Source organism: Orcinus orca, chromosome 13 (assembly GCF_937001465.1).
Source record: "Orcinus orca chromosome 13, mOrcOrc1.1, whole genome shotgun sequence".
Taxonomy (NCBI): Eukaryota; Metazoa; Chordata; class Mammalia; order Artiodactyla; family Delphinidae; genus Orcinus; species Orcinus orca.
In genome coordinates, this window is record NC_064571.1 from 6,408,795 (window position 1) to 6,424,132 (window position 15,338).

The window sequence follows — 15,338 nt, forward strand, 5'->3', positions numbered from 1 at the left end:
CCACCAGGGAAGTCCTTATTAGTCATCCTTACTGTGCTTCTCTGGTAGCCTCAGCTTTTCACTCTCCAGGTGGTTCTTTCATCTCTCTTCTCTCCCACCACCTGCTACTCACCCTCCCTGACATTATGATACTCATGGAAAGGGTATACACCAGCAAAATGGGAATTGCCTCTTCCTTGCTCCAAGGGAACCCTTTCTTTGCTTCTCTCATGGAGGCGGGGGCGTCCGGGGACTTCCCCTCCCCCTCCCCTCCCCCTCCCTTTCTCTCCCTCTCAGGGCCGACCCCCCTGCTCTCACCTCAGTCCCTTTCGTCTTCTGAGACGACTCCCCTCCCCCCACCTCCTTGTTGACCCTTGACTAGGAAGAGAGCTCTTTGTCCTTAAGAATTAATTACCATGTGGTATTATTTAACTTTTTCTTTTGTTCCAGTTGTTGGCAAGCAGAAATTTTCATATAACTACTCTGGCTGAAGAATTAATATTTCGATATTTGTCAGACGAACTGTCTGACAGAAAGAGAATTTATGATGAAGAAATGACGGAGCTTTCAAAGTAAGTCTCCGTGCTCCAGGTGCTTGGTGTTGAGTTCAGGCTAAAGAAGAAAATCCTTGTTAATTTCACGACTTTATCTCATTTTTTCCCCCTGCCTTTGGCAGAGAAATTAGCCTCCAAAAAAATTAATTGCAAAGAGTTTATATGAATTTAATTGAAAAAGTTTGTAAGAAATATTTCAAAAGTGTGTTTTGACAATATTATATGGTTGCTTTCTGTATCTAAATAAGCAATGCTGAATTTTTCAGAATTGAAAAGGCACAGGACATAGAAGGGAAAAAGGGATTACCACTGAAAATAGGCTTGACAGTTATTTTTTCTCTTTTAAAGTGATTAAAATGTTGTGTTGTAGTGACCCATAAGTATTGAGACCTTATCGTTCTTCTCTTTTTTTATTTAGAACTCATTACCTTTGACGGCTTTCATCAGAATTTTTTTCTTATTTACTTTTCTTGAGATATAATTGACATCTCACATTGTATTAGTTTCAGGTGTACAACATAATGAGTTGATATTTGTGTATATTGTGAAATGATCACCACAATAAGTCTAGTTAACATGTCTCCGGACATAGTTACAAAAATTTTTTTCTTGTGATGAGGGCTTTTGAAGATCTACTCTCTTAGCAACTTTTTTTTTTTTTTTTTCTTTGCGGTACGCGGGCCTCTCACTGTTGTGGCCTCTCCCTTTGCGGAGCACAGGCTCCGGACGCGCAGGCTCAGCGGCCGTGGCTCACGGGCCCAGCCGCTCCGTGGCATGTGGGATCCTCCCGGACCGGGGCACGAACCCGCGTCCCCTGCATCGGCAGGCGGACTCTCCACCACTGCGCCACCAGGGAAGCCCTGAGCGACTTTTAAATACGCAGCACAGTGTTATTAACGATAGTCGCCATGCTGCACCTTACATCCCTAGGACTTATTCATTTCATGACTGGAACCTTGTGCTGTTTGGCCCCCTTCACCCATTTCACCTGCCCCCTCCTCTGGTAACCCTGTCTGTTCTCTGTATCTGTGAGCTTGGTTTTGTTTGTTTTTAGATCCCACATATAAATGAGCCCCTCCAGTGGTGTTTGTCTTTCTCTGGCTGACTTATTTCACGTAGCACAGTGTCCTCAAGGTCATCAGAATGTTTTTATAGTGATCATAAGCGTGGTCTCCTCAGATTAAATAAGAGGGCTTGGCAGGGAACGTGGCTCAGCTGAGAACTTTCTCAAGCTGCGGCCCTTGGCTTTCTTTTCCCACCTAAGCCTGAGGCAAACCTCAGGGGTTTGTAAGTGAGAGAGCTGAGGTTGCCTAGCTTCTGCTGTTTCACAGCGACTCTCACTCCCTTCTGTTTCTAACAGCTCCACCTCTAAGTTCACATTTCCCTCACCCCGCAGTCTGACCAGGGATGTGCCCATCTTCGTGTGTGCCATGGCCTTCCCCACCGTGTCCTGTCCGCTCCACGTCTTTGAGCCCCGCTATCGGCTTATGATAAGAAGATGCGTGGAAACTGGCACCAAACGGTTTGGCATGTGTTTATCTGCAGAGCACGCAGGGTAAGAATTACCAGTGTTCAAAGAAAGGGTTCTAATTAAGTGTATCAGTTGTCATTTTTCTTGAAGAACAGCTTAAGGTGATGTTGAAAACCTCTAGTGTCTCCTGTTACGTAACAAAGTATAAGTTCAGGGCCATCCATGATGTGGTCCCACCCTTCGTTTCTAGCCTCATCTCCTATTCCTTCCTTTGGAACATCATACCTACTAGTCCATTGCCACATTATTCGCCCTCCTCTAAAAAAAGTTCATGTTTTCATGCCTCCATGCTTCCCTCTGTCTGTACTTCTCTTCTAGCTCACCATTATACAAACAAATCTGGTCCAACTTTTTAGGTCTAAAAAAATTGTTACATCCTCCACGAAACCTTTATCCACACAGCCAGAAAACTTTCAGTCTTGTAAAAACCCATGGTGCTTGTTTTGTTTTGTTTTTTTAAATTAATTTATTTTGGCTGTGTTGGGTCTTCGTTTCTGCGCGAGGCCTTTCTCTAGTTGTGGCAAGCGGGGGCCACTCTTCATTGCGGTGCGCGGGCCTCTGACTGTCGCGGCCTCTCTTGTCGCGGAGCACAGGCTCCAGACGTGCAGGCTCTGTAGTTGTGGCTCATGGGCCTAGTTGCTCCGTGGCATGTGGGATCCTCCCAGACCAGGGCTCGAACCTGTGTCCCCTGCATTAGCAGGCAGATTCTCAACCACTGCGCCACCAGGGAAGCCCTGCTTGGTTTTCTATCTCTTTTTGTTTTGCATCATTTTTCTAGGGAAGATGTTCCAAATCAGCAGGCAGCTCCCCTCCAAAGACTGCTCTGGGGACCCCGGGTTCTGCCCACGTCCTGGCTTCCTGATCCTCTAGGGCTTTGTCATTACTGCGTGGTCCTGATGAGGTCATTACATCCAAGTTCTAGCTGGTGGAAGAGGCCCTGGTGCTTGTAGGGGATCCTGGAGAAAAGGGGCCCATAGCAGTCACTGCTGCTCACACCTCCAGCAGAGGAGGCTGGGAAATGTAGTCCATCCAGTTGCCCAGGAGTTAGGGGAGAATTGATGTTTAGGGCTATCTGCTAGTTTCCACCGTATATACCTAGGAACATATCTTTCTAAAGATGTATGTAGAACATTTATGGAGAAAATTCTACAACTTTATTGAAAGATATTCAAGAATGGACAGAGATACTGTGTTCATGGGTACATAGACTCAGTGTCATAGAGAGATTTTTTTTTTTATCTTTATTGGAGTATAATTGCTTTACAATGGTGTGTTAGTTTCTGCTTTATAACAAAGTGAATCAGTTATACATATACATATGTTCCCATATCTCTTCCCTCTTGCGTCTCCCTCCCTCCCACCCTCCCTATCCCACCCCTCCAGGCGGTCACAAAGCACTGAGCTGATCTCCCTGTGCTATGCGGCTGCTTCCCACTAGCTATCTGTTGTACGTTTGGTAGTGTATATATGTCCATGCCTCTCTCTCGCTTTGTTCCAGCTTACCCTTCCCCCCCCCATGTCCTCAAGTCCATTCTCTAGTAAGTCTGTGTCTTTATTCCTGTCTTACCCCTAGGTTCTTCATGACATTTTTTTCCTTAGATTCCATCTATATGTGTTAGCATACGGTATTTGTTTTTCTCTTTCTGACTTATTTCCCTCTGTATGACAGACTCTAGGTCCATTCACCTCACTACAGATAACTCAATTTCGTTTCTTTTTATGGCTGAGAGATGTTCTTTTTACCCCAGTTGGTCTATAAATCCAACGTAGATCTGGTCAGCATCACAGGAGGGTTTTTCATGGAACTGCTCAAGCTGATTTTAGAATCATTATGTTAAAGACCAAGACCTGGTAGTTTTGAAAAACCAGCTGAGAAAGATGGGAAAACATCCCTGCAATAAACTTACAAGTCCGAGTAAGTAGACCATTGAAACAGACTATAGAGATAAGCAGATCCACTCATATCTGGACTCCAAATTTATATGTAATTTTGTGAGAAAAGGCAAAACTCCTCAATAAAAGATACTCAGACAATTAGTGGGTAGTCCAAATGGGAAAAAAAAATCTTTTCTCTGCCTTATACTATAAACAAAAAGTAGCACATTTACATTCCCAATGTGAGATGTGAAAAACAAAATATTAAAACATTTAAGAGAGAATATTGGGGACTATCTTTACAATTGGCAACAGGGAGAGATTCTTTTCTTACACAACATGCCGAGAGCATTAGCGTAGAGAAAGAGATGAACACATTTGAATTGTTAAGAGTTGATTCATCACAATGAGCATAAGCAGAGTGAAAAAACAGTTTCATAAGTTCCACTTCCACTGGGAATATGGAACATTCAGAAAAGATTTACTACAGGTAAGCTACTGAACCTGTTTCCCGAACCCGTCAAAGGGCAGGTTGCTCAGGGTAACCGAGGAGAGACAGGTCCTCCAGGGAGAGAGCAGACAGGAGCCCTGGATCACCCATGGCCAAGCGCAGGAGAGGGGGAGAATTCAGCTGATTTTTTGGACAAATTTCTAATGGCCTCATGTGGGCAAACATGAGAGCCTCGATCCCCTGGATGCTGCAGAGTTGGCAGCCAAGTTCCTGGCCACAGACCAGGTGAGATGTTTATCGCAGGAACAGGTTTTGTGGCTGAGACCGACTTTGGAGGAGCTGACATGTGAGCTGGGGCACCGAGGCCTCCTTTGAAGAGGCTCTTCAGGCGGCTGCATGCACACTGCAGCTGTGGGTAAGACAGACCCTTAGGAAGGAGGGCGCTTTATTGGTGATCCAGGCAGAGGTGTGATAACTCTATGCAGGTGTGTAACTTGGGAGTCCTCCCTCAGCATTAGTTCGGAGGTGTGTAGTGAAGTTGTTCATCCACTTTAGCATCAGATACCCTTGGGTTCAGATGTCGGCTCTGAATCTTCCTGTGGCCTAGATCAGTTTAATTTTCCTGAGCCTCCATGTTTCTGTGAGGCTTGGATGAATACGTATGATAAATCACTCTGTGTAATGCTTGACACATCGTAGGCACGATCGATACCATCAGGATGTGGGGGACAGTGGGAACCGTGACTGTGGGTAGGGTCACGCAGGAGAGCTTTGGAGTGAGGATACAGTGTCCCGGGCAGCCCCAGTGTGGTGGGGACACGTGGAGGATGCAGGTAGTGAAGGGAGGGACCGGTCAGGGAGGGCGAGAGTGCTGGGTCAGCGACAGGTCAGCTGGGGTGTGCCAGCCTCACGTGTGACTCCACTGGGCTCGTATCGGTAGAACAGCGGGGTCTTGAGGTGTGATGGGGAGACAGGGAGATGAAGACAGTGCTTTTTTTAAAAAAAAAATATTTATTTATTTTTGGCTGTGTTGGGTCTTCATTGCTGCACGTGGGCTTTCTCTAGTTGCAGAGAGCGGGGCCCACTCTTCGTTGCAGTGCGTGGGCTTCTCATTGCGGTGGCTTCTCCTGTGGAGTGTGGGCTCTAGGCACACGGGCTTCAGTAGTTGTGGTACGTGGGCTCAGTAGTTGTGGTACACAGGCTTCAGTAGTTGTGGCACGTGGGCTCAGTAGTTGTGGCTCACGGGCTCTAGAGCACAGGCTCAGTAGTTGTGGCGCACGGGCTTAGTTGCTCCACGGCATGTGGGATCTTCCCGGACCAGGGCCTGAACCCGTGCTCCCTGCATTGGCAGGCGGATTCTCAGCTACTGCGCCACCAGGGAAGTCCCAAAGACGGTGCTTGTAGATGCCTTTCTGCGGCAGTTTGTTGGGGAGGGAAACAGCATGGGGGAGGGGAGCAGAGTCTGAGGGGCGGGGGGTGGGGACAGTGCTCTAGTGCCCCGGCCAAGAGGGCTGGGGGGCCACATTTCAGGTCCACCTGTCCCCACCCCACTGGTTAGAAGGGCTGAGGCACAAGTACCCCGTCCCCGCCGGCCCTTCTCTTGCCACGTCGCACATCAGTGTGTTTCTCATCGGCTGCTGGTCTCTTGGAGGAAATAACCTTGCTGCTCTGGCATGGAGATGCTGTTTGTTTCATTTGGCTTTTTATTCCTTTAAGACCCAGGATTGCATCTGGGGAGAACTGAAGACCCTCCTGCATTTTTAAAGTCAGGGTTGTTTCTCCCGCCTGTCCTGCCAGGATCTCAGAGTACGGCTGCATGCTGGAGATCAAGGACGTCAGGACGTTCCCCGACGGCAGCTCCGTCGTGGATGCCGTCGGGATTAGCCGCTTCCGGGTTTTGAGCCACCGTCACAGAGACGGCTACAACACGGCAGATATTGAGTATCTGGAAGATGAAAAGGTGAGTAGTCACACCCACGGTGCCAGCTCTGTCCCCTTGCCAGCCGCTGTTTCTGGTCATCTGTGGGCACCGGGCCTTGTGGGGCAGAGGGCAGAGTGCAGCGAGGTGAGCTCTGAGGTCTGAGGCCCAGGGAGCTGAGCGTGAAGAAGACTGAGTGCAGTGGCTCTCAGGGTCCCTCTTCTATGCTGATAGAGGGTTTATTGACTATCATTGTGGATGATGACTTTTGGGGGTGTATGTATATATTTTAAAATGGTAGCTTAAATAGCTACCACATGAAATAATTTTAGTTTTTTTTAAAAGAAAACTCTCCACTACATATGAATATTTGATTTGTATTATATAAATCAAATTGAGAATGGTCATGTGTGTTATAATCTGATTCCTCAGTTTACCTCAATTTTCATAAATGCTGTTGTTTTATAATCAGGAAGGACCTTAGTGCTTTATTCCCATTTTACAGTTGGGAAAATTCTCTCCTAAAGCAGCTGAGCAACTGGCCGAAGCTTCCACACAAGAGGCAATGATGGAGCCAGAACAAACCTGGGTCCCCTGGTCCTCAGCCCAGAGCTGTTCCTGCTCACCTGTTCCTAGGTGTCCCTACCTAGGACTGAGCCTTGCTGGGCAGTGAGAGGGGCCCCGGGCAGCAGGGCGCATCCGTCTGAAGCCTAAGGGCCTCCCCCTGGCGTCAGGCTCAGGCCGTGAATGCACTGTCGCTGTAACATGTCTATTGGAATATAATGTGGTGACGTGGAATATAATTTTTAAAATGTTATAACTCTTTGACTTGGTAATTCTGCTGCTGAGAAACTATCCTGAGGAAATGACAGCCCCTTCTCTCACACACACACGCAAAACCACTTTTGCGTAAATACGTATATTACTTGTATTATTTTAAAATGTATCTTACGTGAATGGTTGAGTAAATCATGGCACATGTCCGATATAGGATTGCAGGTACTCATTACAAATGATTCATGATAACGTCGGGTCCGTGCTTATATTAAGAGAAACATCTGGATGTTACAGACGGACAGACAGGGTAGAGAGAGCTCCACTGTGTAAAAAAAGTGAAGATTTCTATGTTGAGCATATATCTTGTTTATAAAACACTGATGAATTACTGACGTGTTAGATGCCAGGAATCCGCTCAGCAGACGTGGCCGCAGTCACTGTGTGATGGACACGTGAGTGATAACGAACTGTTGAAAGGTTGTCTCTTCTCCTTGGTCAGGTGGAAGGTGCAGAGTACGAAGAGCTCACCGCCCTGCATGAGTCAGTTTATCAGCAGTCTGTGTCCTGGTTTGCTTCACTTCAGGATCACATGAAAGAACAGATCTTAAGCCACTTTGGGTTAATGCCCGACAGAGAACCTGAGCCTCAGGTATCCTGTCCTTTCTTCTTTTGTCATGCTGTTATTTCCTGCCGTAATGTGCTAAGACACATTACGCTGGGGAAAACTTGGCAGTACCTGCTATGCTGTTTATTCCATTATGGTCGCTTATGAACCAGTTCATTTATCAGCAGCCCAAAGAAGCCCCTGGTATAGTAGCGTGTGCCTTTTGGAGCAAAGCGATACATGCTTTCTGATTAATACTACATGAAGGTAATTTCTTTTCTCTCAGAAATCAGTTTATTCTGATCGCTGTCAGCTTTTGTGCTTCTCCCACCAACATGGGAAGATTTAGTAGTCATTTTAGTATATGGGCAGGAACACTTTATGTTTTGCATGTAAGATTGCCCTGCACCCAATGAACAGGCGTTGGATAAATGAAGAGAAAATCCCCAACTCTCGTTAAATCGGAAACTTTCCTAGCCCTCGATCCCATCATCGTGGGCTTTCTCCCTGCTCCCAGGACTGCTCTCAGTGACACTGGTTCTTTAAGTGATGAACGGGTTTCAGGTCTGTGAAGCATTTGTAAGTGCAGATGACTCCACTTCTCCGCATTTGGGTGGCCCAGGTGGGGATGCTGTGCGCTTGTGACTGAGAGTGTATAGTTCGTCCTACTGTGCCCGCTCACCTATCCTGGAGAAAGGGGGGCAGGGCCAGGTCTCAGCAGGTTTACGGTCAGATGAAATGTCTTTTGTATCTTTTCCATCCATTTTTATGTTCTTTTTCTGTCTCTTGGGGGCTTCTGTCTTTTACCCCCACTTGAGTTCTGTCTTTTCCAAACCCAAGACAGTGCTTTCAGCCTCAGCTCACCTCCGAGTCCTTTCTCACCCTCCACTCTGTTATAACCCCTCCTCCTCTGTTCTGTAGCCTGGATTCAGAAAGCAAGGTGATTAGACTAACTTGATTGAGGTATGAATCATTCTTTTTTCTAGGAGTTTTTGCTTATTAACCCCAATTAATCTCTAATTGTAACACATTGCATGATGGGAGTGGCTTAAAAACAACAGAAATTTATGATTGTACAGTTCTGGAGGTCAGAGATCCGACACAGGTCTCACCAGGCTATGACCAAGGTGATGGCAAGACTTTCTTCCTTCTTGGAGGCTCTAAAGGAGAATCCATTTCCTGGCCTTTTCTGGCCCCGAAAGGCTTGCGGTGTTCCTTGCCTCTCACCCGTTTGTCCGTCTTCCAGGCCGGCAGCTTGCACCTCTGACCCCTCTTCCGTAGACTCATCTGCCCCTGATCACAGCCCAGAACAGCTCCCTGCTGGAAAGACCCTTGCGATGAGGCTGAGCCCACCGAGGTGGGGGAGATCCAGCATAAGCGCTCCATCTGCAGGTCCCTGACTCACTCACATCCGCAGTGTCCCTTCTGCCGTGTAAGCTGCCGTAGCCACGGGCTTCAGGAACTGGGGGGTCAACGCCTTCGGGAGACCATTAGTCTTCCTGCCACAGAGGATTTTAGGTCCTTTGTGGGAGAGATTTTTATGCCCAGGCCCTTCCCATTAATCATGCTACTCAGTTTCTCCCCACTCGGTAAGATGAGGAGGGAAAGGGAGGGTGTGAATCACACAGAAGGCTGTTTTGTCCAACACGTGGGCCTTCTTCCCTTGGAGAGGAGACGGGTGCCTTCCGCACAGTGACGTGGGCTGCCCTGTGCACTTTGGCCTCTGTTACTCCTGATCTCTCACCCTGAGCTCTGGTGAGTCTAGAGCCACCCTCCCTGGTTCCCAGTTTGGATTCTGAAGTCAAGACATTAGAAGCAGGGCGCCTTGGATGCCTTGGTTCCAGTACCAGGACTATTGAGAACAACTTTGTGATCAACTTTTGCTTAGAGCTCATTCCAGAAGTGCCTGCTGCTTGGTTATGTGAAATAAAGGCTCTCAGGTCGCTTACTAGTTCATATATATGTACATGTATAATTAATAGTAACTATTCATAATATATAATTGACAGTAATTTCTTATATATATATATTTAACAATAACTCATATATATAGATGTTTCATATAGAGGTACATTTGTCACTGACTGTATTATGAGGTTTATCTTACTGTAACACTCAAACTTGCACACCTACTGTGTGCTTTATAAACATTGTGCTGTATATAACATATTTAAGACTTAAAGAACAGCAGCAGAACATTGGACGGTAGAGGTAAAAATTATAGTCTCCTTTTCTGGCTGGTCATATGTTCTGAACTAGAGCTTTGAGAGAACAAGGGTGACTAATCCGTAGCGTTTCCCTGTGGAAGATGCTTCTCTTGACACATTCTTCCTTTTGTGAGTTTCCCCACATTTCAGTGTGTGACGTGACAGTAAGCTTTGTGTTTTGAGGGCTGAATGAATTGCGCGGTAGACCTCAGAGAGAAGACGGCATTTAATTCTTGTTCACGTGTCTGTGGGTAAACAAAAGACCATTTGGGGGGAACAGGCTTGTATTGTAGGTGCTAATTTTGTGCTTCCCTTTGTTTTGCAGAGTAACCTTAGTGGTCCTGCCTGGTCCTGGTGGATCCTGGCAGTGCTGCCGTTGGAGCGGAAGGCTCAGCTGGCCATACTCAGCATGATCTCGCTGAAGGAGCGTCTGCTCGCCATTCGGCGAATATTAGCCATCATCACGCGTAAGATGAATAGTCGGCAAGAGCTGGTTAACGGCCGGGAGAGAAATAATTGATTTTCTCTCTCAGGGTTTCTGGAAGCCCTTGTGTTTTTATGTGTTCCAGGCACGGACGAGTAACATCCATCCATCGTGCTTTGTAAAATGCTTGTTGATAGGGTTACAGATTGGAACACTTAGCAAACCTTGACCCCTACTCAAAAGTTGGAAGTCTGTGCCTGGTGGCATCTGACTCTGTACAAGGTTAGCCTGAAATTTGAATGGATCCCATAGTTGGAAAACAACCTAAGAAAATCTCTCTGAACCAGATGTTTTCGGTGTGTAGTTCACTCACAACAGGGGACAACCCAGATGATTGACAGGTGGTTTAGGTTTTGCAAGAAAGAAGACTCCCTTCCCAGTGAAGTGTTCCCATCATGCTTTGGAGGGAAATCACATTTTTATCTGGAAGTATATTTCTCAGAGTACAGGCTAACCAAAAACGCACTTAGGCTTTGAGTGTCACCGTGAAGTTGTCTGTGAAGGAATCAAACAGTTGTCTAGCGGCAGGGCTGAAGTTAGTCCTTACCCGAGGAGTAGTACAGAACGGGTTAGAACTGCGTTTTGTGTCCTGCCGTAGTTCAGATGTTGTAAATTGCATGTTTTAATTAATATCAAAATACAAGAAGGGTACCTTGGATATAGAAAAATCTGAAAACAGTATAGTTGATTTGAGGGTATGTACTTACACACACACACACACACACACACACACACACACACACACACACACACACAACAAAGAATGAATAAAGGGAGCTAAAACTGTACATGGACTGGGATGTTCAGAATACAACCAAAGGAGTGCAAAGAACCCCTTGAAACCAACCCTGTCTCATTAATTCAGTGGATGTGAAGCATGTAGGAAATGTCATCTTTCTACTCAGATTGGCATTAGAAGCTAGGCCCATCAGTAAATTTGAGTTCACCATCCATCCACTAATATATGAAGACATTAAAAAGCTGCTATGAAATGGGTATCTGCCTATGCCAGGAAAACACATCAGGACAGTATACAAGGAGAGGGAGGCAGGTATGGGATGTAAGCATGTAGCAAGTTTTTCTCCAACCCCAACCTGAAAATTATATTTGTTTTCTTTTTTAGTAAGTTTTACATTGATCAGACCAGATGTTATCTATTAAAAAGCAGTGGTGGGGCTTCCCTGGTGGCACAGTGGTTGAGAGTCCGCCTGCCGATGCAGGGGACGGGGGTTCGTGTCCCGGTCCGGGAAGATTCCACATGCCGTAGAGCGGCTGGGCCCGTGAGCCATGGCCTCTGAGCCTGCGCGTCCAGAGCCTGTGCTCCACAACGGGAAAGAACCCTGAACGAACCCTGAATTGAAGAATTGAACCCTGAATGTTGCCAAGTATCCCCTCCTCTCTACTAGGCCTAGATGCTTAAGTCTAAGCCGTTGACTTCAGTCTCCTAGAAGAAGGTCTTTTCACCCTTACAGTTGCTCACGTTAACTTCACCTGTCACTTACCCACTGCTAAAAAAAATTACCAACATCTGCTGGATCCTATAAAGTAGCTTTTAGTAGTGGATCTTAGGTGTATATTCTAGTAGTGCATATTGAAATATTAGGCTATTTCAGCAGCATAAAATAAAGGAGAAGTTAAAGTGCCACCATTGTACTTGGCCACGTTGGGAACCGTACCTCTGATTTGTGCCCGGGTCTTAATGTGTAACGGTGACTGAGTAACAATACAGAGAGGTCCATGCCATTGAAGGAAGAGTTTACTGTTATTCGCAGTTCTGTTAGAAGTGAGAGGCATGGCACTCGGGGCTACTTGGGGAAGCACCCAGCATCCGGAGGCAGAGACAGCAGTGAAGGGAAGGCATGGGGCATTGTATTTTGGCAGGAAAGGGGAAACGGCATGGCTAGTTCGTATAATGTCGGTGGGCTGTGGGCTGCAGGGTGGTCTCTAGTTGTCTGGTACTGGCCCTGGGTGGTTCGGGCAGAGGAATATTGCCTCTTGGAGGGTAAGAGCCGTCAGAGGAGGTGGCTCAGAGTGTGAGCGCTGGATTGTTGGGTTTTGTATGAAAGTCGTGCTCCCTTGTGAGCCCTTTGCTGCCTCTTGAGTATTGGCTACCCCAGAAGGGGCCATCTCTCCCCTGTCAGGGAGGCCTCCAAGAAGTCAAAATATCATAAAAATATTTTTTAAAAGCATGATTAATACAATTAGTCCTCTGATGTTTTGACATCATATTAAGGAAACTTGGGGTGATAACAGAGACAATGGAGACATTTAGAGAATAGGGCATAAGTTACCTTAAACAGCATAGAAAGCATTTTTTATGAGAGTAAAATAAAGCACAGAGGAACACTGGTGAAGGTATAAGGAGTCCTTGAGGCCGGCTCATAATTAAGTTTCCCATTTATATGGCATTAGCCAAGATCACAGATCTGGAATTTTGGGGGGGGAGGGGTTCTTTAATAATATCTTGGGAGAGTTGTAAAGTGTGTTAAAAGTATTAGTCTGGTAATAATATCTTGGTGCATTTCTTGGGTCAAGATGGCAGGTCGAGCAGTTGTGCTGTTGGAGGGTATGATCTGGTAATTTAGCAAAGTATATTAGTGATTAGTGGTGTCAACCTTTTTGGAAAAAAAAAAATCAGTTCAGCCCGCACAATTGAGCTTATTCATAAATAGCAGAGGAATTGCAATTTGGGACAAGCAAACTATGGTGAACCACAGGCAAGTTTGGAGAGGAAAGGAGGAGAGTGTTCTTTCATAGAGGAAAGGAGGAAGTTGGGAGGAATTTTTTTTTTGAAGTATTCTATTCTATTTATTTATGGCTGCGCTAGGTCTTAGCGGCATGCGGGATCTTTAACTGTGGCATGCGGACTTCTTAGTTGAGGCATGCGGACTTCTTAATTGTGGCATGCAGACTCTTAGTTGCGGCGTGTGAACTCTTAGTTGTGGCATGCATGCGGGATCTAGTTCCCCGACCAGAGATCGAACCCGGGGCCCCTGCATTGGGAGTGTGGAGTCTTACCCACTGGACCACAAGGGGAGTCCCAGGAGAGGTTGCTTTGAGCAAAAGTTCATCAGTGGAAAATGAGAGTTTGCAGTGGTGGCACCTTTTCATTGACTGCAAGCGAGGGCAGCTTGCTGTTGCCAGGCCAAGGGGGCAGTCTTCCTTCTCCCTGCAGTGCTGTTCAAGCTGTGATCTTGTGGATTCCTAATTCCAATTCTGAGTTAGAGTTCTTTAAAGCATTTTCACAGTAGTATGTGTATGTAACTGAGGGAAAGGAGTGGTTATGGGGAGAGACACAGGGCAGGAGGTTCTGGTGGAAAGCTGGAGGGCAGTAGTAGGAGAAGGCGATGGGGAGTGAGCGGTCCTCTCCTAGGGGCTTGAAGGGTTGACTTCGGTAAGACAGCAGATGCTTCCTGGGGAAAGTAATAATCACCATTAATTTTTGGAACGGTGTACAAATGGTACTGATAGTAACATCTGCCAGATTTCCCTTTAGGCATGGGAGCGTGGGGGGCTATGTGTGTTGGCAGAGAGTGAGGAATATATATACCAGGATTATGGGCTAAGCAGACAGCAAGCTGAGAAACATAATAGAATGCATAATTTTGAAGGAAGAAAAGCAAAAATGTCTTGTGTTCAACTTGTACCTTAGGAAATGCAGTCCGTGGGCAGAGGTCTTAGCGTCCAGGGTGTAAAGTTGTCTCCAGTGGCAGACTTGTGGTCTGAGATGTCATCTGAACAGTGAGATTCTGAGCCAGGATGATGTCTAGGATGTGGGATTTGATATCAGCTTTAAATGGATACCTGGTTGGGTTGATGTGGGTTTCAGCACTTGATATGTTTGGTTGAAACGATGGCTTACTTAAAGAGTTTGCAAACCAGTGAAAACTCCCAGTTCAGTAGTAATAAGGTTGACAGTGAGCAGAATGGTGTGCAGCTGTACCTGGCAGAGTTTTTGTTTTTGTTTTTTGGTGGAAGTTTATTTCTGGTTGGGTCCCATATCATATGAGTGACTGCCTAGCATGTGGGAATGTCTGTAATTAATGGGTCCTGTTAAAAAATAAAATTCAACTGAGTAAATTTGAAGACCTAATTGGCTCTGTTAAATGATTCATGGATCAGACAGCATCTCCTCTAGCAAGCAGAGTGATACCCTGGGGAGTTATACAAAATGGAAGGCTTTTATAAAAAAGGAGGGTGGGATGAGGAGTACATTAGCAAAAGAAAAATGAAAGTTCATTGGAGAAAAGTAAGGGTTCAGGGAGATGATGGCTTCTCATTGGCTAACTTGCAGCATTTTCCATTGGCCGGGCTTGTTGCTAGGCGAGGAGAAAATCTCTTCCTGCTGGGGTAGTGGAGATGCAAGGGATGTCTCTTCCTGCTTGAGGTAATTGACAATGAGTGGTAGGGTGTGAGAGCTTCCTCTGCAGGCCTCCCCAACTTCCGATGTTGGTTGACATTTTCTTTATTAATTTTCACATTTTCCCCTTTTTAACAAGATCTTTGTCCAGAAGCATTGCTAATCAAAAGTCAGGCTTTCTGAGTTCAGTAGCCTTCATCCCTTGATGCCAGGAAGGACCTTTCCTGAGTGTCATGTCCCATGTTAGATGGACAGTGTGTGGACTGGAAACCACTTCAGGCCCATTTGAGTAACAAGGAAAGGTAGTAGGGAGAAGTCTCAGGTGTTTCTTTTCCAAAGGCTATATTCTGTCAAGGTCATAAGCATTGGAGATCATCTTGAAGTGCTGAGCTAGCAACACCTTATTAGTTATGTCATTTTTAGGGACTGCTGCCTTTACTTGTTAAGCCAGGGGTAAGCCAGATTTTTAGTGCCTGTGGGGAGAGAATCTCCTAGTTTAAAGAATTATTCTAAATGTCTTGCAAAGATGAATGCTGCTGGTGAGATTTCTTAGTGAGTGGGGACAAATCTGATGTAGATAACCATATGACCATGGAGG

General features: G+C 46.1%; 1 protein-coding gene across 2 annotated transcripts in view; it reads left to right on the top strand.

Moving 5' to 3' along the window:
- The window catches only part of LONRF2 (LON peptidase N-terminal domain and ring finger 2), an 86,333-nt gene that overhangs the window by 24,818 nt on the left and 46,177 nt on the right, over positions 1-15,338 (top strand). The window contains exons 8-12 of one of the 2 annotated variants that reach the window (XM_049696072.1): positions 430-551; positions 1,930-2,088; positions 6,188-6,350; positions 7,585-7,734; positions 10,222-10,363. In XM_049696072.1, coding sequence (XP_049552029.1) covers positions 430-551; positions 1,930-2,088; positions 6,188-6,350; positions 7,585-7,734; positions 10,222-10,363 — 736 coding nt within the window. Of the gene's footprint in view, positions 1-429; positions 552-1,929; positions 2,089-6,187; positions 6,351-7,584; positions 7,735-10,221; positions 13,908-15,338 lie in introns of those variants that run through there. The other variant, XM_004277749.3, reaches the window with a different exon arrangement.